Raw genomic sequence first — 22640 nt, 5'->3', positions numbered from 1 at the left:
AAGAGACAATTACCAAAGTAGTGATGGGTACTAAACCTTCAGATTTGTTTGATAACTATAGGCTGCAATATACATCCAATTGATTCATATTTACTTTTCAGAACCTAGCAAATTATTTGAGCATAAAAGTTGTGACATCAGAAGAAGGGATTAGAAGAGAATCCAACACCACCCCAGGATTGACAGTTTAGGAAGAAATGCAAGTGAGCATTTCATTTTGTTTCCCATCTTTATGGAAAATTTCAAGTTCATATGGAAGCAGAGGGAGCAGTAAATGCCATGGATCACCTTTCAGCTTCAAAAATAATAAACATGTGCCCAGTTCATTTCTAACTTCCTGCTGTCCTTTTCCTCTGACTATTTTGAAGCAATGCTAGATGCTTAGATAATTTAATGCCTAGATAAATTACTCATGAATGTTCAGAAAGTGAGCTCTCTTAATTCGAACCCCTTTGGTTAACAAACTCAGAGTTGAAGTCACTTAATGAATTAGTGACACTTATTTTTAATCCCTAAATATCCAAAAGTAAATATCACCAGGGTTTACTAACAGCGTAATGATTGTACATTGTATTATTGTTATATTGTGCAATGCACAATCCTATTATTTGGCCTAAACATATCTCTTAAAAGCCCTTTTTTCAGAAAACTGAAAACAAACTTTCCAAAAAAGTTTAACAGGGGTGGAGTCAGTGGACTGAAGTCCTTTTTCATCAGTGATTTCCAAACCGGATCCCCATGGATTTTAAAATGGCAAATAAATTCATTCAAGTGAAATTGTTTCTTCCAACTATTTAATCATAAAATGGTCTAACTTTTCTAAGTCTCCCTTTTCCCACCTTCACCCTATCCTGTTTTCAAATAAGGCTGTTCATCAATTCAGTGTCAGTGGCCTGGCTGCCATGAGCTATCACAGCATTGCTGAGCATAGACATTAATTTTTCTAAGTTTCCTATGATTAAAACACCAAACCACCATTGTTTTTGAGCCATCAGAAAGTTCCAGAGGTTTACAGAGCAAGTGCAAAAGATTTTCAGTGTCTTTGTGATGGAAATGTGCAAAATGTTGACTTGGCTGCATCTGTTGTCATACCTGCTCTGCTTGTATCTCAATATGTTACCCAGGGCAAGTGACAGTCGTCGTTGTGAGGAGTGGGACACAAAGCACCCCTTCCATGAGCATTTGATGAGGAGACAATTAAGAGTAAGAAAAGCTGTGAAGGTTATCCGCATAAATAAAACTGTAGAAGACAAACATCTAGATGTTTCTCTGTGTGCAAACACCACTCATTTCTCTCTGAGAGATAAAAGCAGCAAAGATTGACAATCTGTCAGTTAAACTCTTTTCATTGTGTGCTTTTTCTGGGCAGGCTATTCACATCGAACTCCTTTGATGTGATCAGTGATGATGCTTTTATTGGTCTTCCACATCTAGAGTATTTGTAAGTAAAAAAAAAAAAAAAATGTTCTCTCACATGATGATGCAGGACAAGAACTCTCAAGTTCCCGTAGCTATCTGACCAAAAATTTTGTAACCTATTGCAGATTCATAGAAAACAACAACATCAAGTCTATTTCAAGACATACCTTCCGGGGACTAAAATCTTTAATTCACCTGTAAGTATGAATGTTGCTGTTACTTTTTAAGCTTGCTGATGGACAATGCAGTCAATCCCTTGTGATTAAAGCACCCACTTTATGAGCGTCCATGAAAATTTAAGAACCCAAATGATCTCCCTCTATGCACACTTGCCATCTCTCTGTCATCTGTCAGCAAGTGTTCAGGAAATTGATTACTGTTAATATTTCTAGCCTAAATCGACCATAATTAGAAAAGTGGTCTAATGCAGAGAAATTACATGACTAAAATAACTTTCTTATTATCTACATCATTACTCACTTCATGGATAATTATGGGTTGACTATGTACTTTAATTTGATATTGGCTATTTTTCTTTTTCTGCATAAGCTCTGACTTTATATTCATTTAAACCTAATATAGCCATAGGCAATGTCTACAGAGTACCTGAGCAACTTGTTTACATATGAAGTAGTTATTATTCCATAGGTATACAGCAGTCATTCTTAATAGGGAGCAATTTTTTCTCCCAGGGAACATTTAGCAACATCTAGAGATATGCGTGCTGGTCATAAGTAGGGGATGTAATTGAAATCTGATGGATAGAGGGCAGGGTTGGTCCTAAACAATCTACAGTGCATAGGACAGTCCCCCCAGCCAAGAATTATTGGCCTAAAATGATGGAGTGGGGAGGTTGTGAAACACTGAACAACAATTATCCAACTTGTTTCTTCTAGCTTCTTCCATCTTCTACACTTGTACACTTCTACACATGTGCTCATACATACATGCACACACGCACACAGACACACACACAGACATATTTTTAAGGAAACTAGTAGAGCATAGGAGGAAAAGGCATTAACATTTATTGTGTCAGTTAATATGCTTTACAACATTTTTCACTGAGCCCTGTCGATAATCCTGCCAAATAAGCATAATAATCTCCATTTAGAGATGAATGAACTGAGTCTTGAAGGGTGTATATGACTAGTGGACAGTTTAGTTGTACAGTTATAAGAACATTAACTCAACAGTTGAATTGCCCTGGCTATTCATCCCTTCCATGACTGATTCTCAAGTCATTCCAGTATGTGTCTTATCAGTTTTAGGTAAAGATGCAAGAGATACATGCATAAATGTCATCCTGTCATCTTTAACCTGATCCCTCATAGCACCTCAATTCCACTTCTGTTCTAGGCCCTGGGGGTAGCAAGAACAAAGCAGATAAAAATGCCTGCTCTTTGCCTCTACTTTCTAGTTTATCTGTATAGTCTTCTTGGTACCAGGAGCCATTCTTTCCTGCAGTTTGGTTTGCATCAAGAGAGTATTGATGGCCAGATTTTGCTAGTTTGTTTGTTTATTGGTACCTAGAATTGAACTCAAGGGCACTCTGCCTCTGAGCTCCATCCCTGGTCCTTATTATTTTTTTGTTTTGAGACAGGGTCTTGTTCAGTTACCAAGGCAGGTCTCAAACTCGTGATCCTCCAGCCTCAGTCTCCTGAGGAGCTGGAATTACAGGCGTGCGCCACTGTGCCCAGCCAGATTTATTTTATAAAATCATGTCCATATATAGTGATAACAATAAAAACAGCCTCTGTATGCTGCTGTTCATGTCAATGATACGATGCAAAAATGGCTGGGAAACAAAATGAATGTTATGCAATTGTATCAGAGTTCAACTTTTCCAAACTTCATTTTCAGACAAAAATAAATAAAAAAACAAATTTGTTGAAGGAGAAATGGAAATTCATGACTTCAAATTGAGATCCACTTGATTCACATAAATACTATCCAACACAGCCCATGGCCATGGTCAACATGGGGGTAGGGGCGCTGCAGGAGAGATATAAACCCAGTGACCTCTCTAGCAACCTGAGATGATTTGCCCAGGTGCATCTCCTCTTCAGGCTAAAGACCTAGACCTTCACTTGGATTTCCTGCACAGATCAGAGAAAATATTCTCCCTCCTTCACCAAGAAGGAAAGAAGAGGAGGGAAGACGGAGAAAAATCTGTATAACACCATATTGGATACACATTTTGCTTGACCGGAAGCTATTGTATCCATCCGATGAGGTGAAAATTTATATTTGGGTGATGATCAAAACGCTTTTATGATGGTATAGAAACTATAAGGGAAATTGGCTGGGCATAGTGGCTCATGCCTGTAATCCCGGCTACTCTGTACACTGAGGCAGGAGGATCACAAGTTCAAGGCCAGCCTGGGTGACTTAGTGAGACCCTGTCTCAAAATAAAAAAATAAAAAGGGAATATAATTTAGTACCACTAAGCAGCTAAGCTAGTGAAGATTGAACCCCCAGTACCAAAAAAAGAAAAAAAAGAGCAGTGAATTTACTATCTAGGAACTTTTAAGCTCAAGGGCAGCCTCCCAAGAAAGGGGCATGAATCTCAAGGGTCATGTGAATACAGACAGTGAAATGGAAGTCTCGCTCTAAGCTGGTGCTGCAAGTGGGAAGGGGGTGTGGTAACAGGACAGGGGGTAATGCTTGACTGAACCAGGATGACCCTCAGGTCTTTATCTAACATGTAGGAGGTTGACTCATGCCATTTCCATATTACACTGTCAGGGTCTAGAAGAATGGAGTGCCATATGGTTCATTCTAAACAGTTTCTAGGATGTGACTTATACTTTACAAAGGGGTATGAACCACAAAGAAAAACAAGATCCAGTGCCACCCTAGAGGAGCTCATTCTAGCAAGAGAAATTAGACTAAACAAATATGTTCTCAACGAATGCCTTTGTCTCCAATCTTTCTTCTTCTTATTATTATATTGTTCTTCAAGGTATATTTTCTTCCTTCCTTTCTTCCTTTTAAGGAGAGATGAGTAGGTAGCATTTGAATTCCAAATGTCCCTGTGCCTGCAAGTTCACTTTCCACTATTTAACTGCTTATAAATAAATCTGGCTTGAGCCTTTCGCTTCCTTTTTAAGATTTTAGGCCTCAAAAATACTCTTTTCTCTACTTTTGGCCAAGTCTTCCCCACTGAAAGGCAAATATTCAAACAGCAAGGATTTAACACCTTTCCCTCCGATTTGCACCTGCTGCAAAGAGTTTGCAAAGCTATTTCATATTCTTGAATTTGTTGCCGTCTCCTGATGACCTAATGAGACAGTAGCACTACCCTCCCCCAGTGAATGTGAACATGGGAGAATGTGTTCAGTTCAAGCAACTTCCCAATAGGAGCACCAAAGCCAGAAATTTCCCAAGGTCTTCAGCAAAATATCTTGAGATATCTCTACCACTTCAGGTAGAGCAGTACCAGAAAGTTCTCATTGAATTCACTGGATCTTTCCATGGGGTATGATTCGAGGAATGAATATGACAGAAGATAAATCAAACCTGAAGCTAAGAGACCTGCCCTTGAGTTTCCTATAAAGTCCCTATAAAATGTATGAAATCCTAGGACTCTCTCTCAATTCCTTTATTGTGAATCACTGTCCTAATACCATGTTTGTGTATTAGTCAGTTTTTCATTACTATAGTGAAATACCTGAAGCAGGCTAACTTTGTGAGGAAAAGAGATTTGTATAGCTCACAGTTGTGGAAGGTTCAACTGTGTGGTACTGACATTGGCTTAGTTCTGGTGTTGGCCTTCTTGCTGGCAGAGTCCTGAGGTGGCACATGGCATCACATGGCAAGACACTGGGAGCATGCATGTCTGTGTCTGGTAACTTTCTCTCTTCCTATAAAGCCATCAGGAATCAATCATGGGGGCTTCACCCTAATGACCTCACCTAAAGGCCCCGCCTCCAAACACCATTGTCTGATGAAGTCTCCATCTTCTTAATACCAATAGCCTATGATTTTGAGAATTAAACTCCTTCTTGAGTTCTGGGACAAACCATAGCAGCATATTTAATTTTAATGTTTTAATAGTTTAATGTTTGAATTAGTTTTTCTGATGACTATGTATTACATTTTTTTTTATCAGGGGAAAAAAATCAATAAAAACTAGTTTATGGCCAATGATGACAAAATCTCTAAACATTATTATTGATTTCCATTATACTTACCGAGCTTTTTCCCCTTGGGCACCACATAAGTGTCACTGCGGCTAAGGCCCCGTGGAGCCAGGAGTGTTTGCATGAATGCATAATTATTTGAAGGAAAATTGCCCTCAATCTTTCCATATTGTGGGGTAGCAACTATTGCTCACCTCTGTGGCTGTGAAGACCATAGGTAACAGTCCCCAAACTCAGGAGGCCTGTGTGTCCCCTATTAGGTAGGCAGGATATCTTCATTTTAGCTTTCACATTGAAATAAAGAGGTAAATGTAAAGAGGTAGTGGCTGTCAGAGGATTCTCAGTCACCAGACTGCCTGGGTTCGAAGCCTGGGAGGCCTTGCCCAGGTAATTTAGCCTTACTGTGCCTCAGATTGCTCATGTGTACAAGGAAAGGCGATCATAATCTGTTAAAATGAAGGTGAGGGATAACAAGGTACTCAGGAGCATCAGGCTCCTAGGGTTGTTTTGAGATTAAATGAGTTAGTATCTACAAAATGCCTAGAGAAGAGCCTGGTGTGTGGTAAGCACCATTGTACAGGAAGAAACTCAAATTCACCGTCTAACCTCTATTAGTCCTACATCAGGATTTCAGATGCCGCAGTGTACTTATCCCCTTTAAACATTTCCTGTGAAATTAAAATAACTGCACTTGAAGTGCCGCAGGTTCAGTGAGACACAAACCCAAGCTGAGAATCCGCATTGCAGGGGGGCTGGGAGCGCCCCAGATGGCTGTGGGCGTTGCTTTCTTCGCAGCACAGCCCCGCGGCACTGAAACAAACGTGCTGTCTGAGCCAGTGTGGTCTGCCTCGGAGAGAAGACTTTCCAGTAGGTTCCATAGCCATCATCAGAGGTTTTCTCAGGTAAACCAGCAAACACCAAAGTGGAATGGCGTTCTGCTTTGTCAGAACTGCTGGAAAGGAGTGGCTGGCTGGCTGCCTTGGAAAATGCTCCACTCGACTCCGGAGTTTCAAGGCAACTAGATATTCCATTGGGCGATACCCTGGGTGTTTTATTTAATTTAATTTTTACTTTTATTTATTTATTTTTGGTACTGGGGATTGAATGCAGGGATACGGTAGCACTGATCTATATTCCCAGTCCTTTTTTATATATTGATTTTTTTTTGAGACAGGGTCTCACTAAGTAGCTCAGGGTCTCGCAAAGTTGATGAGGCTGGCTTCAAACTTGTATCCTCCTGTCTTGGTCTTCCCAGTTGCTGACACTACAGGCATGTGCCACCACACCCAGTTTTCCTGGGTGTTTAAAGGATGTTTCTTAGGTAGACTCTGAGTTGAAGTCACCCTTTCAAGAGCCTCCATATGGCTGTGAATTATCGCCACAGTGAGGCTGAGGAGAAGCAGGGCAGTCTGTGAGAGCAGGGCTACATGATGGGGTGGGATCCGCCAGGTTGATTGACAGGGCTACACACTTTCTCCCTAATGCAGTCTCTTGGCACAGGGGCCTGAGAGAAGCACCTGCTGCTCTTTAACAAGATTGGTGCCCTTCCTCTCACCCACTCCAGTCTGCCTTATTTTTTCATTCAGTTCAAAAGTATCTACTGAGGGCCTGCTTTGTGCCAGGCACTGTGCTAGGCACTGGGGATATAGTGGAAAGAAAAAACATTCTTCCAGTACTTGTGGCAGAATCCTCCTAGAAGGAATTCACAGTAATAGAACATTTCCTCAAACCTCTTTCTGCCCTTGTCTTCCATCAGCTCTACCCTGTCCCTGTTGGATATTCCAGTGCGCTCTTTACTCCCAGAGAAACCCGTCATCATCTGTATTGGCTCCTCAAGGATTTCCTGGTGTCATATGATTACTAAACATGAAGCCATAGCCTCTCACAGTGAAAGTTATAAAGGCATGATTTAAGGACAAGAATAGAACATAGAGATCATTCTGACCAAGTGATCATTCGCTTTATGGAAAAGGAAACACCCAAAGCTCAAACCCAGATCTCCCCTTCCTGACCCACGCCATTCCCATGTTTCCTATGGCTGATTCAGGGAGTCCTAGGGCAAGTCTGATACATGAGGGGTTGTCTTGGGCCCAGCAGCCTGGCTTTCCTTCAGTCATACCATGACCTCTCAGACACCTTGACCTTTCCTCCTTCATCCTTGTAATTTCTCTTCTCTTACTCCTAACAATGAGGAATTCTTATATTTACACCTCCCTCATGGGTACCACATCTTTTTTTTTTTTCTTCTTTTTTTAGGAGGGGAGTTCCAGAGATTGAACTCAGGGGCACTCAACCACTGAGCCACTTCCCTAGCCCTATTTTGTATTTTTTTTTAAAGACAGGGTCTCACTGATGGCTTAGCATCTCACCATTTCTGAGGCTGGCTTTGAACTTGTGATCCTCTTACCTCAGCCTCCTGAGCTGCTAGAATTACAGGCATGGGCCCCCACACCCAGCTGTGCCATCACATCTTGAGAAGAGAGAAGGATGAGAGACCTGGGGACCAGGAACAGTGACATGGCTCTTCAAAACTGCTTTCTCTTGATTGGCTCTGTATTAATGACTGGAAGAAGATGTGACCAAATCTTAACAGTGGTGGCTTCTACCAGGATGATTGTCATTTTTCTCCTTTAAAAAAGAAAAATAATTTTTGTATTTTCAAATTTTCTTTTTTTTTAACTTTTTTTTGAGAGAGAGAGAGAGAGAATTTTTTAATATTTATTTTTTAGTTTTTCGGTGGACACAACATCTTTATTTTATTTTTATGTGATGCCGAGGATCGAACCCAGTGCCCCGCACATGCCAGGCAAGCATGCTACCGCTTGAGCCACATCCCCAGCCCCTTCAAATTTTCTTGAAGTAGAGAAATAATAATTATGATTATGTGTGTGCCCATGTAGTAGTAGATATATGTGTATATGTGGCACATGCGTGTGCTAGTAAAAGAGAGGACGGACCAAGGCACAGACTTCTCTCTACTAAATTAAGTGGGTTAACGCACACCCCTACCCACCCCCAGAGCAATGAAGTTCAAGTTGCATCCCTGACAAAACTGGCAGCTTCACTGCACTTCACCACACGAAGTGATGGAGAAGAGAACAACGACAAGCAGATTACCAAAGAAAGAGCACGGACTTCACACAGAGCTTCTATTGAGGAAAGGGAATAATAATATTGTTTTGCTCTGTGAGGCTGAAAGTAGAGGAGTAGGAGGAGGAAACTAAGAAAATTCATTCCAGATATTTTGCTTTATGGTGACAAAACTCAAGGCAGAGTTGGAATCTGAAGAATCGAATCATCCAAATACCAAAACTAAAGTAATCCTAATCTTCACCTCAAAGTGCTGTGTCACTATCTCTAGCCATTGGAGCAACTAGCAGGCACCAGGTCTCCTTCTTATCATCCTTTTGGTAACGCTGAGCAGCCTTCCTGAAGCCTTTTGCTTCCTGGTAACTCTGGCCCTTAGCATCTCTTCCTGTGGAGAATCTTCCCAAAGCCCTCCATGCTCATGATGGATTTGGGAGGCTCCTGGCCTCCCAGACTGCTGGTTTGACCCAGCGCAGGGAATTCATAACAGTGACTGTGAGCCTGAGTTGACAGTAGTCCCAAACCTCCCCAGAGACAGAGAGGGCCTGAAATGTGTGGGAATTTTGGAGGAAACAAGCCAGTTTCATCCTGCAGGAGGTCTCGTGAAAAACATTTGCATGATCTGACCACTCAGGCCCCCAATGCTGACCATCACGGTTATTCCCAGGACAGCTGCAAAGTTTTGGAACCTGATGAATGCAGCTGAGTGATTGATTTAGAAGGACTGAATCCTCACCTGACAGAATGCATGCAAGTGTGTGCGCGCACACACACATACACACACACAGAGCAATAGGGTCTTTCTAAAAAGTCAACCTCATTCTTTATTTCTTTTGATGATAAAATAATAATACGTGCTTTCTAGTAAAACTTTGTCACAGCCCACATAGTTACCATAGCAAAGTGAATGATTCCAGTAAATCCACTCTGTTGTTCGACCTCATTCAACAATTTTTACATATAAAGATGCAGAGCTTCATGTATCTTCAGATGTGTATCTTCTCTCCTCCAGGGGATTGTACTCTACATAATCTTCTCCCTATCTCTTTTTACCTAGGCACCACTTCATGTTAAATCATAGAGTTCTACCTCATTTTTTTTAAAAAAAAAAATCTACAAAATATTCCACATTAAGTATGAACCATTATTTATTACACAATCTCTCATTAGTGGACACCTAAGTTATTTCCAATTCTTTGCTGCTATAGACAATACTAGAACAAATCACTTTTCCCACATAGGCACTTTTCCTCACTCAGGAACTGTAAGCTCTCTGAACTGACTGTAGCTAAGATAGAGTTCCTTCTCTCTGGGGCCATTTCGTATTTCTCATCTTACCTTTGCAGGTTCTGCTGATCCCCTTCCATATGTTGGAGGCATCCTTCAAACCCCCACCCCCCCCCCCCCGCCCCAGTCAGCTTGCACTAGAAGGTTGCTTTATTTCAGGGCCTTGGTAATTAATTTTTTTTTGCAGAATAATTCCAGGGCTTGGTATTGCTTCCCTAAGTCATTCTCTGCCAAGTCCCTCTGCCTGCTTTCCATCTATCCAAATGTGACCTGATGTCACTGGGGCCTCTCTGAGAGTTCCATAAGCTAGCTGACTTCAATTCCCAGGCCTTAGGCATTGGGCAAACCTCCTTTTCATTCCTGGGTCCTTAATTCCTCTTGTTTCTGTTTCTTTATTGAGTCATATCCTTCTCAGGCCTGCCATTCATCAAATCTAGACATGAAGGTGCATCCTATCTCCTTTTTTTTTTTAAACACACGTTCTACTTTTTAAAATAATTTTATTTTATTTATTTATTCATTTTTATGTGGTGCTGAGAGCCTTGCACGTGCGAGGCGAGCGCTCTACCACTGAGCCATTACCCCAGCCCCACATCCTATCTCCTTTTTTTTTTGTAATTTCATTTGTTCTAATTAGTTATAGATGGTAGTAGAATGCATTTCGATTCACTGTACACAAATGGAGCAAAACTTTTCATTTTTCTGGTTGTACACCATGTAGAGTCGCACACATGTGCAGTCATATGGGTACCTAGGGTAATGATGTCCATCTCATTCCAACACCTTTCTTACCCCCATGATCCCTCCCTTTCCCTCCTTTAAAAGCAGCCAGATGTGTCAGTTTTTTTATTGAAGTAAGTGTTTTTAAAAGAAAGTTGAGAGGTTTGTCAAGGGCTTTGGAGACCAACAGCACAGACTCTTTTATTTTGCTTTCGAGGGGAAAAAAAGAAAAATATATAACATGTCCCAACTAAAAATGCAAAATTCCGGTACCTGGTGCCCTTTGATGATCATACAACAGCAGCACTTTATTATGTCTGTATTTTGGGAATATGTACACATTTCTCTCTCTTTGATACTATTGGGACTCCTTCCTCCTCATTAACTTTGATTAGAATCATTGTAGTGATTCAGGGAAGAAGAAAGAGAAAGAGAAAGGGAAAACAATTCCCATGATAGGGCAAGCACCCACCAAGATGATTAAAGAAGATGGTTGGATGGGTATTTGTGAGAAAAAAAAAATTTTTTTTTTTTCTGAGATGGAATGTATGAGACTAAAAGATTTTTTTTTTTTAAATACAGAAAAAGAAGACATATACTCTAGAGAAAAGAAAGGATGTACTGGCCAAGAGACAGAGCTGTTGGTACTGTTGATTTGAGGCTCTGCTGAGCTGTAGAGCAAGTCAGGAGGAGGAGAAAGAAGAGGAAGCCTAAGCGAGAGGAGAGAGGGCACTGGAGATGGTCACCATCACCAGTTTAGGGAACCATCAGTTGAGATACATCTCCTAGACCAAGCATCTGAGGGTGTGAATCTCCTGCTCTGCTCTGGATGCAATGAGTGGTGCCCTGTTGTTGATTCCTTGTTGTTGTTGCCTTGAAGCAACACAAAGTGTTACCTAAATACTGAGTGGGTGTTGAAACAAAGAAGTCAGCAATTGAAAATACAACAGCAGGAATCTGAGGAATACCCTAGAAGAGAAAAAAAAAAAAGTACTGAAGTGATTTAGTGACTAGACATGACAAAAGGGTCTTATAACCAACCTGTATCATTAAATGCATTTGTGTATCACTACAGTTTATATCACTCTTTTTTTTTTTTTTTTTCCAGGAGCCTTGCAAACAACAATCTTCAGACACTCCCAAAAGATATTTTCAAAGGCCTGGATTCTTTAACAAATGTGTAAGAGGACCTAAGAAGTCAATGATTAATCAATTCATTTGGAGTAATTAAAAGGAAACCAGATATTGGTTACTAAAATTTTTAATTGGCTTTGAAATTAAATGAAAATTATCAGATTTTAATTTTAAACTTGTATAGACTAGCAAATGAATCTTCTAAGGTATTTACTATTGGCAATTCTGAATCCACAGTACCCAGGCATTACTTTGACAGCATGTGTCTTTCTAAGAAGAGTACTGATAAATGTCTTCGAGTGGGTGGGAAGAAGAGACCCAGATAGAAATTTCAAGATCCCTTTTTTTCTTATGAGATCCAGGAAATGCAGCTGCAAAGAAAAAACATAAAGGAGTCTGGGAAACTGACAGAGTAAGATGAAAGGTTACACCCATGGGTTGGTCAGTCAACAGAGAAATGGAGCAGGAAATGGGGGAAGGGAGGAACATTTGCCTTTTCTCTCATTAGACAGAACAACAACTCTAGGCTTAATCCCCAGGAATTTGGCTTAAACCCCAGGAAGGGAATGAACTTAATTATTTTTGACCCCTTTTCAAACAAAAGAGCTTTCAAACTTTGACTTTTAAGCCTCAGAGTGAAAGATCTTTGCAAGGAATTTGTATATTTTGCTGTAAGCAAAGCGAGTACTATATGCCTAACCCTCTCAAAAGCAATTTCATTTCATTAAGTGCCTTCCATAACATTAGCAGGGTATTTAAATGTCATAAGTAAAATATAAGGACAAATGAAAGGATATGTGAAAATAAATGATTTTTTACTGTTCAGGTACTTTGCCATAGAATATATATTCAAAACAACTTTTCTTCAATAACAAAAAAAAATCTGAGTGAAATATTTTCTTCTAAGCCCAGTATTTGACTTCAAGTCAGGAAGCTCATGAAAAACTTCCTTTGTTCCTTGCAGTAGGCCCCAGCCCCTCCTCCACACCATTACCCCAATTCCTGAATGATGGTTTATTTCCAAGAGAGGGACAAAATCAAGTCACTTCCAAGAACGTGCTGGACAGATCAGTTATCTGCTCTGGTTTACAATAGGTCAGAAGGGTTGACACTCATTATTCTGGGTCAAAATGCTCTTGAGATATGAGGTCAGTTCTGGGAAGGTCTTGAAAGTTGGATGATGCTCCCTGGCAGATTGAGATGTAGCTCCTGTTTGGGGGGCGGGATCCTCTGTACCTTCCTTGTGTTACTCTAACCCTTGAAATTGTCTTAGTTTCTCTAGGGAATTCCATAATGCATTTGGTCTTTTGGACCTAGTCTGATACGTCCAAATCAAGAATTGTCTTAGAAATCTAAGGACCCATGCCAACCTACCTTTTAGTGAATTTCTTGGTTTCTTGAATGTATCCCCTAAAAGCATTTTTAAAATGCTTGGCATGAAGCATTTATTTATTTATGTTGCATGAAGAGTAGACAGCACCTATCTTGAAATTCTATGTGATCAAAAAAGGAAATGGAATTCCTGAACAGAAGCAGTACAAATAAACAAAGACCTTGGTTAATTAGGGTCACATGTGGAAATTTAAGTGATTACAGGCATGAGCTATTGTATGTCTGTATTAACTCTGCTGTGGCACAGTCATTTCCTATTAAAACTGAATTTATAGACTATGGAATAGGATCAGGATTAATTATGTCTATGAGAAAGAAGAAATGCAGATAGCTTACTCAATTTAATTCTGTCCTACGTTTTATCCTCTAGACCTATGCTGTCCAATATGGTGTCTGCTAGACACTTGTGTTACTGAGCACTTAAAATGTGCTGCTAGAGTAATTGAAGAACTGAATTTAAAAATTTTACTTCTTTTTTTTTTTTTTTTTGGTGTGGAGATTAAAGCCAGGGCTTTGAATATGCTAAGTAATTCCTCTACCACTGAGGTGCTCCACTCCAACTCCCTTAATTTTTTCAAGTTTAAATTTAAAGACTGTTGGCCAGGGACATAGCTCAGTGTGTAGTGCTTACTCAGCACAAAATTCTGGGTTTGATTCCCAAAACTGGGGGGGAAAAAAGTGTAAAAACTATTTCTCAGTTCCAGTATTAGGAAGACTTTTAAGTACATTTGGAACACTTGAGTATGTGAAACTATTTTTTCAACTGCAAATCTTATAAAATCTAAATACAGATCACACGTTTCTAATGAGAATTTAGCATCTGAATTGAGATATATTATAAGCATAAAATACACAGTGGGCTTCCAAAAATTTAGTATAAACAAGACTGCAAGATATCTCAATAATATTTATATTGACTGTATGCCTGAATGATAATATTTTTCAATGTATTGGATTAAATAAAACATACTATTAAAATTGATTACACCTGTTTCTTTTTACTTTATTAAGTGCGGCTCTAAAAAAAAATTAAGCTACGTGTATGGTTCATATACTATTTCTATTGACAGCACTGCTGTAGTCTAAGCTACCTTTAAATCCAAAAGAGAGAAAGTGATGAGGTTCCATTGACTGGGGTAGCCTTTAAGGCTGCTCTGTGGTCATTCTCTGAGCCCAAATTGAATGGTCAGGCAAGTTCAAGGCAGATCATGGGGCATATGTCATGCCAAGCGGGGCCTTTGTACTGCAAAAGTAGCAGAGGTTTCTCTTTCAGGGACCTGAGAGGGAATTCATTTAACTGTGACTGTAAACTGAAGTGGCTGGTGGAATGGCTCGGCCACACCAATGCAACTGTGGAAGACATCTACTGCGAAGGCCCCCCAGAATACAAGAAGCGCAAAATCAATAGCCTCTCCTCCAAAGATTTTGATTGCATCATTACAGGTAATATATGCAAAATCGTTTTGCATCATAAAATTAAAATAAGCGCTGTGGTTTTTTAATGTACAAGAACTCATATTTTTACATCTTAAAAAACCACTTGAGCAATTTAGATTTTAAACTATGAGCCATTAAAACTTCATGTGCTTAAAAGCAAAGTAAAATTGTCATTTTGCTGTTTTTCTAAAATAAAAGTATTTCTTACGGATATTTGAGATTTAGCCAAGGAAAAAAGTATTACTATTAAGTTACCATTACTCATCATCATTTCCTATTTTTGCAGAATTTGCAAAGTCTCAAGACCTGCCTTATCAATCACTGTCCATAGATACTTTTTCTTATATGAATGATGAATATGTGGTGATTGCTCAGCCTTTTACTGGAAAATGCATTTTCCTTGAATGGGACCATGTAGAAAAGACCTTCCGGAATTATGACAATATTACAGGTATGAAAACCCTAATAAAAATTTGAATGGCAGAATACAACAGACACTAGTATGGCAGTATGTATAAATGTGGATGTATAACCAATGTGATCCTGCAATCTGTACATGTGGTAAAAATAAGAATTCACACCCCATTTGAATCAAATGTATGATATATGATATGTCAAGATCATTGTAATGTTTTAAGCAACCAATAAAAAAAAAATTTGAACGGGAAGTTAAACTGCTTTAGCTAAGGGTAACAAGAGAAGATGAGAGGTATGAGGGCAGGCACTGAGCAGGGCCAGAGTCATTCAAATCTCAACGCTACCTTTTATTAGATAACTAAGAATTATCCTCCAAGACCTAATTCCTTCACTTGTAAACTGAGAATAGTACCTAACACACAGGGTTGTTAATAAGCTATGTCTCCTTACCTTTCCCAAAATAACTTTCAGGAGCCTCACTAGAGATGGTATCCCTCTTTCACTTTCTCAAGGATTCTTCTTCCTTTTCTCTCTTGCAACCAGTAACCTAAAGCTCCAAAAAAGTTACGAGTATCATCTCCTTCCTTCCTTGGGGGATTCTAGAGATGAAGCAGTTTTTCTAGAGCAGGGAGCAGTTCACATTTAAAGCAAACCAATTACAGGTACAGCTGGGGTTTGACCAAACCATTGCTCTAGGCTTTGTAGAGTAGTTCTGGAACCTTGAGGAATCCTAGCCCAAGTTATAAGTCCTGAAACAGCTAACCTGGCTTCAAATTGGGTTAGGCAGTCACAGTTGGCATAGCCTATAATCCCGTTGACTTGGAAGTCTGAGACAGGAGAATTGCAAGTTCAAGGCCAGCCTCAGCAACTTAGTGAGACCCTGTCTCAAAATAAAAAGGCTGGGGGTGTAGTTCAGTAGTAGAGTACCCAGGGTTCAATCCCCAATGCCCTCTCCCCACAAAAAAAAGTATTTGGGAAATAAACCCTCATTCAGGAGTTGAGGTAATAGGTGTCGGGGAGGGACTGGGAGTCTATTGGTGGAACTTGGTTTGTATTCCAACTCTCCCTTGTGGTAGTAGGACTTAGCTACTCTGAGCTTCAGTTTTCTCATCTGGAAAAGGAAGATGAAATTTTTCTCTTAAGGTTGTTAGGAAAATGTAATGATATGATTTGATAAAGCACAGGTAAACTCTCAATAAATGGCAGTTTTTAATTAGAATTACTCTGCTTAACTTCTGACATGTCCAGGAAAACAATGTTCTTTTCGGTAAGAGTTAAGAGGACAAAATTCAGACTATACCTGTGTGTCCTGAACATCTAGAGCAGGCTAGGTGTGACATGACAATTTTGCTGCTGGGAACACAGCCCTATGAGGTGAAAAGGTACAGAATTTCAGAACACTGGGGCCATTGGCCTTGGAGATTGGTCTTGCTTAATCAGCCAAGGAAAACTCTTGGTTTAGGCTGATTTTGTTGTATGGCCTCAGCCTGCAGGAGAATTGCAAGTTCAAGGCCACCCTCAGCAACACGTTCCAAAGAGGATGGCCACACAACTAATCTCTTGCTTGTCTTTTCCCAGGCACGTCCACTGTAGTGTGCAAGCCTATAGTCATTGAAACTCAGCTCTATGTTATTGTGGCCCAGCTGTTTGGTGGCTCTCATATCTATAAGCGAGATGGTTTTGCAAACAAATTCATAAAAATCCAGGATATTGAAATTCTCAAAATTCGAAAACCCAATGACATTGAAACATTCAAGATCGAAAACAACTGGTACTTTGTCGTTGCTGACAGCTCAAAAGCTGGTTTTACTACTATTTATAAATGGAATGGAAATGGATTCTACTCCCATCAATCCTTACATGCGTGGTACAGGGACACCGACGTGGAATACCTAGAAATTGCCAGAACACCTCTGACCCTCAGAACGCCTCATCTAATCCTGTCCAGTAGTTCCCAGCGTCCTGTAATTTATCAGTGGAACAAAGCAACACAACTATTCACTAACCAGACTGACATCCCTAACATGGAGGATGTATATGCTGTCAAGCACTTCTCAGTGAAAGGTGACGTGTACATCTGCTTGACAAGGTTCATTGGTGACTCCAAAGTCATGAAATGGGGAGGCTCCTCCTTCCAGGATATCCAGAGGATGCCGTCTCGAGGATCCATGGTGTTCCAGCCTCTTCAGATAAATAATTACCAATATGCCATTCTTGGAAGTGATTACTCTTTTACTCAAGTGTATAACTGGGATGCAGAGAAAGCCAAATTCGTGAAATTTCAGGAATTAAACGTTCAGGCACCAAGATCATTCACACACGTGTCCATTAATAAGCGTAATTTTCTTTTTGCTTCCAGTTTTAAGGGAAATACGCAGATTTACAAACATGTCATAGTTGACTTAAGCGCATGAGACACCAAATCCTGTGGCTGCCATCAGAAACTTTCTACAGTACATGATCTGGATGAACGCAATGCATGATGACTCTTATCACTCTCGCAAATGAATGCCTTTCAAACATTGAGACTGCTAGAACCAAGCACTATCAGTATCTCCATCCTTAACTGTCCAGTCCAGTGGTGTGGGAAGTTACCTTTTATAAGACAAAACTTAAATTGTGTAACTGTTCTTTGCAGTGAAGATGTGTAAATAAGCGTTTAATGGTATCTGTTACTCCAAAAAGAAATATTAATATGTACTTTTCCATTTATTTATTCATGTGTTCAGAAACAACTGCCAAATAAAATGTTTACATTTTCTTTCATATCCCAAAGGTAATTATTTACAGGAGTCGTTTTATTCTTGTTGATGGTATATTGAGGAAGTAGTTTTATACAATAGGATTATATTTGGATGGAGGATTTATGGTATGAATAATGAATGAAGATAAAACATTGAAATTGAATACCCGTAATTTATGAACATGTTTGTCTGCTGCTGTATCGGCTGATTCTGAATAGTCAAAGGTGTTTCCGGAGGTCATGGCTTTTAGGGACACTTTGAGGTGAAATGGTGACAAATTAAAAGAAAAATAGAGAAATGTTACCTGTTATAAGAAAAATAATTTGAAATAAATCCTTTCCTGTCTGTTAGCCCCAGCTAAGAACACTACTCAGACAATTTATAGAGAAATTAAAATTAATATTTAGGATTTAAAAATCCCTATTCAGGGACGTTCTAAATATTTGACTCAGAATCATCTGACTGCTGAAAGAGATTGTAACCTTATAGCACTTGCTTCAAATGTACCTGCTAGGAAGCCCTCTTAATATCAAGGATGCTTTGCTTCTAGAAACTAATTTTGATCTAGAAACTAATTTTGATCTTACCGACCTGCTGCACAGTGCCCGGAAGGCTCATATTTGATTTTCTAAATTCCTGCTTTTGGATTACATGAGTTATTAACACCTAGCATAATGCCTGTGTAAGGCTCTCAAAAACACTTTTGAAGAAGCATGTGGGTCCTCCTCTTATAATAAACTTTATAAGGCCCTTTGACTTAATCGGTCAGCATTTCTTGAGTACTTTTTAAGAATGGAATATGGTTGGTGGGGGCAGCTACTAAGGAAGGGTAGGGTACAGTCCTAATCCTCTGGGGCCTGAGAAGACTGCAGAGCAAGCAGTGAGTGCCAAGAAGCATTTGAACATTCCAGATTATAAGTATTATAGGAGCATCAAGGATGTCTTCTGGGAAGATGTAGTCCTTGTTTGAAATTAAAGAGAAGATGTGATTTCAAAAGAGGATTGTGCCTGGGCATGGTGCTTTTTTCATGTGATCCCACCGACTTGGGAGGCTAAGGTAGGAAGTTTGCAAGTTCACGGCCAGCCTCAGCAATTTAGTGAGGCCTTAAGTAACTTAATGAGACCTTCTATCAAAAAAAGGAGGGGAGTGCTGGGCACGTAGCTCAATGATAAAGCACCCTAGTACCAAAAAAAAAAAATGATGAGGGGTGGACATGGCAGAGAAGATACTCCTGGCACAAACTGATTGTGTGCATGCTGTCTTTATAGAGGGCATCAGAACCTGCTTCTGCACATTGTTCCTCAGACTCTTGAGTCATATTACCAGGTAGGAGCCGGCAGGGAGCATCTCCTCTGCTTTGTACGTATCTTGCAGGCTGAGGCATCCAGGGTCAACAAAATAATTACACAGCCTCTGGAAGCAACACCCTGGAAAGGTACACTCAAGACCAGATTCCTTTATCCATATAGATTGGACATGAGTTCTGATATCAGAGTTATAGAGGGGAATACTTATCCATTCCTGATCCTACACATAGGGAGAACTGACCTTGGAATGTCTTAATTCATTCTGTTCCACGGAGGAACCCTTGATTTGTAAAGAGTGGGTTTAAATCCAGCTGTGCCATGTTCTGGTTTTGTCCACCAACAAGCTACTTAACCCATCTGAGCCTGTTTCTTTATTTTGAAAGAGGGACAATAATACCTATTTCTGAGGACAAGGGAGAGGTTAAATGAGCAAGTATATGTGCAGTAGATTGTATTTTCAAATATGTCTCTCACCCAAGCTCTGTGAGGATCTTTCGAGGTGGGGCCTAATTCACCTGTTCTCAATCTGGATGGGTTTGAGGTTTGCTTCCAATCTGTACAATGTGCTGGAAATGATGCAGTTTGAATTTTGAGAGTAGGTCATAAAATAATGAAATCATCTGCCTGGTAAATTGGGACACTTGCTTATGGAGCCCTGAGCAGCTATGTAAGAAGTCCTACTCGCCTGGGGCCACCATTCTTTGTGGAAGCCCAAGCCCCATGGAGAAATCACATGTTGGTGCTTTGGTCTATTGTCCCAGCTGATGTCTCAGCCAACAGACATCATGGACCACCAGTCCCGAGAGTGGATGCCTCCTGATTCCAGCATCCCCTACCCCCAACATCAAGATCCTACTTAGATGTTCCCAACTGAGGCCACAAACATTATGGAGCAGAGACAAGCCATCTCCATGGTACCCTGTCCAAATTCCTGACCATAGACTCTATGAGCATAATAAAATGGTTGCTTTAAATGGCTAAGTTTTGTGGTGATTTGTTACACAAGAGCAGTAAAAAAGCACATAAAATGTTTACCAGAGAACTGGTACATGTGAGTACTCATCAAGTGATGGTTCCTGCTAATTGTCTCCACATCTAGAATATTGTACTTCTGGGTCACGCTATACCTTATGTTTTAATGTAATTCATTTCATTTTAAAGAGTAACTCCTTATCAATATATCAGTGTTCTTACCTTGTACCAGCATTCTGCTGAGTTTAGGGATTCAGAGATTAAAACGTATATTCTACCCTGTTAAGTTTTCAGAGAAGCATTAACATCGAATTCAGCAAACTGACTCTAATTTACCGAAATCCTGAGGCCCAGAGCTACTGGTGGAGTTAGGCCCATCATTTAGGCCTTCTGATTCTCAGCCCGATTCTCAGCCCAGTTCTCGCTCCATCACACAGTGCTACCTTTTGAAAAACCATTCTCCTACCCCAACATGGCACTATAGACAAGTAGAGAGAGGAAAAATGAGGAGACAAACAGAGAAAATAAAGCTAAGGCAGACTGAAGAGGATGGCATGTGGTAGGTCAGCTTTCATTCGAATCGGTCACCCTTTTCTAGGAGTTACCCCCTCTCCCTTTCCTCCATCCACCCTATCTTATAACTCCATTCCCCACTCCAGCCACAGATGACTGGAGCTGGAGTGAACTCCTAGTCCAGATATTCAGTCAAGAAGCTGGGCTGCATTAACCTGAACCCCACTAGTTCTCTCTCCAGTAGAGGCTGGGTCAATTAGCCAGGTACCAAAATTTGAAAGGCGTTGATCTTAAATCAGCCTCCCTAAAAGCAGAGGGGTTCGTTGAGGGATCACCCTCAGGATAGAGCCATAAGGGAGTGAGAACTGATGGGGCAGGGGAAGATGCTGAACAGTCAGGAAAAGGCTGGTCTGAGACTGATCCTAAGGAGACATGAGCATGAATTGGACCACAGAGTGTGTCCCACATTAAGAATGGAGGATGGCCTGGTGTACCCCCTCATTGGACCATCCCTGGCCAAAGAGTGCAGGGCATAACCTCCCAGGTAGCTCCAGGGGAGACAATCCTCCAGAGAAGGGTGCACATGAGCTGTCATTGACCAATACCCATGATAGCTGCAGGATGAGTACCCAGCCCAGAAAACGGCATCTGGGTGGGGTGCCAAGAGCATATGCTACCATGATGGTGACCGAGGAGCTGAAGACACCATTTTGGAGCAGCCATGGTGGCCATGTGCTGCATAAGCAGAGGAAACTGGTAGGAAAAGTGAGAAGAGAAGATTCTTATGCAGAAGCTGAGAAAGAAGCCGAGGTGAGAAACGACAGAGTCTAAGAGAGAGAACAGAAAGAAAGGAAGGAAGGAGTAAGTGGGAAGAAGGAACAGGAGAAGGGAGAACACGAAGGAAGGAGAGGCAGGCAGGGAGGGACTGTGATAGGAAGACTGGGGGTGTGATGTTCCAGGTTGGGCTGCTTGAGAGCCAGATTCTGAGACGTTAATGTGCAAACATTCATTAGGAAGCATTCTTGAGGTCCACATCTGGGAAGGAGGAGTGGGAAGCAGGACTGGGCAGAGGGAGAAGCTCAGCTGTGACACAATTCCAACTGGAGCCTCAGGAAACCCTGAAAGGAGCTCTGGAACTGAGAGGTCTCTTCCCAGATACCCCAAGTCAGATCAAGGAGACCAGCCCTCATAGATACCTAATCCTCTTGTTGGTTAGTTATCAGCTGCAACTTGTCCCTGGAAGGAAGCATGGCCTTGTGTGAGGTAGTTGTTAGCCAAGGCAATCCTCAAAGATGGCAGAACGCCGAGGACCATCTTCTGGCAGCATTCCCAGCAGCTGGGAAGATAACCCTTATTCCTAAATGGGGACCTGGGCAGTGCAACACATCCATCACAGAGGGGCAGAGAGAGAGAGGGCGGGGTAAAGGGTTGGAAGATTGAAAAAGAGGAGAAGCTATACTTGCCAAAGAATTATCTTCAAGTGGGGAATGGAGTCGGGGTAAGGGAAGGTTGGGGGGTAGCGGGAGTGGATATGAGCAAAGTATGTGATATGCATGTACAAATATGTCTCAATGAAAACCATTATGCTCTGTGATTTAAATGCACTCATAAATTAAAAATAAAATAAATAACATTTCCAAAAAAAAATTTAAAAACTATCTCCAAGTCAGAAAGTTTAAGCCCAATTTACTGTATTATAGATATGATGGTATATGCTAGCTATTTCAATCTCTTTTTCTTTTTTGTCTGCAGTTTTTAGACTCCTTCCTATTGCTTCATCTTCAAGTTTACTCTTTTCTCTGTTATCTCAACCTAGAATTTTTTCTAAATATATTATTTCAACCAGACCAGAGCTTCTCAATTAAAAAAAAAAACACTCCAGTGTATTAAAAAAGTTTTGAACTATGGAAATTAAAAGATATCTAATATATTTTGGGTTAATGTATTTCCAATTGTGTTGTGAACCAGTAGTTTTGAAATTAAAATAAGAAGGAATAACTAGGTAAATGATTATATGCTTAGTTGTGGCGACAACGTCTCAAGTTCTGTATTTATCTCTGCACA

The 22640-nt window shown here is 40.5% G+C and overlaps 1 protein-coding gene across 1 annotated transcript in view; it reads left to right on the top strand.

Annotated features, from left to right (window-relative positions):
* Positions 1–17814, top strand: part of Lgi1 (leucine rich glioma inactivated 1) — a 33868-nt gene extending 16054 nt beyond the window's left edge. Inside the window, exons 3-8 of the mRNA XM_005333720.4 lie at positions 1370–1441; positions 1545–1616; positions 11768–11839; positions 14459–14628; positions 14909–15073; positions 16618–17814. Coding sequence (XP_005333777.1) covers positions 1370–1441; positions 1545–1616; positions 11768–11839; positions 14459–14628; positions 14909–15073; positions 16618–17453 — 1387 coding nt within the window. The 3' untranslated portion in view covers positions 17454–17814. The remainder of the gene's footprint in view (positions 1–1369; positions 1442–1544; positions 1617–11767; positions 11840–14458; positions 14629–14908; positions 15074–16617) is intronic.
* Positions 17815–22640: the final 4826 nt, after the last annotated feature.

The sequence above is a fragment of the Ictidomys tridecemlineatus genome, chromosome 1 (genome assembly GCF_052094955.1).
Source record: "Ictidomys tridecemlineatus isolate mIctTri1 chromosome 1, mIctTri1.hap1, whole genome shotgun sequence".
Lineage (NCBI taxonomy): Eukaryota > Metazoa > Chordata > Mammalia > Rodentia > Sciuridae > Ictidomys > Ictidomys tridecemlineatus.
The sequence above is the reverse complement of the archived record's forward strand: the minus strand, read 5'-3'. Positions and strand labels throughout refer to the sequence as shown.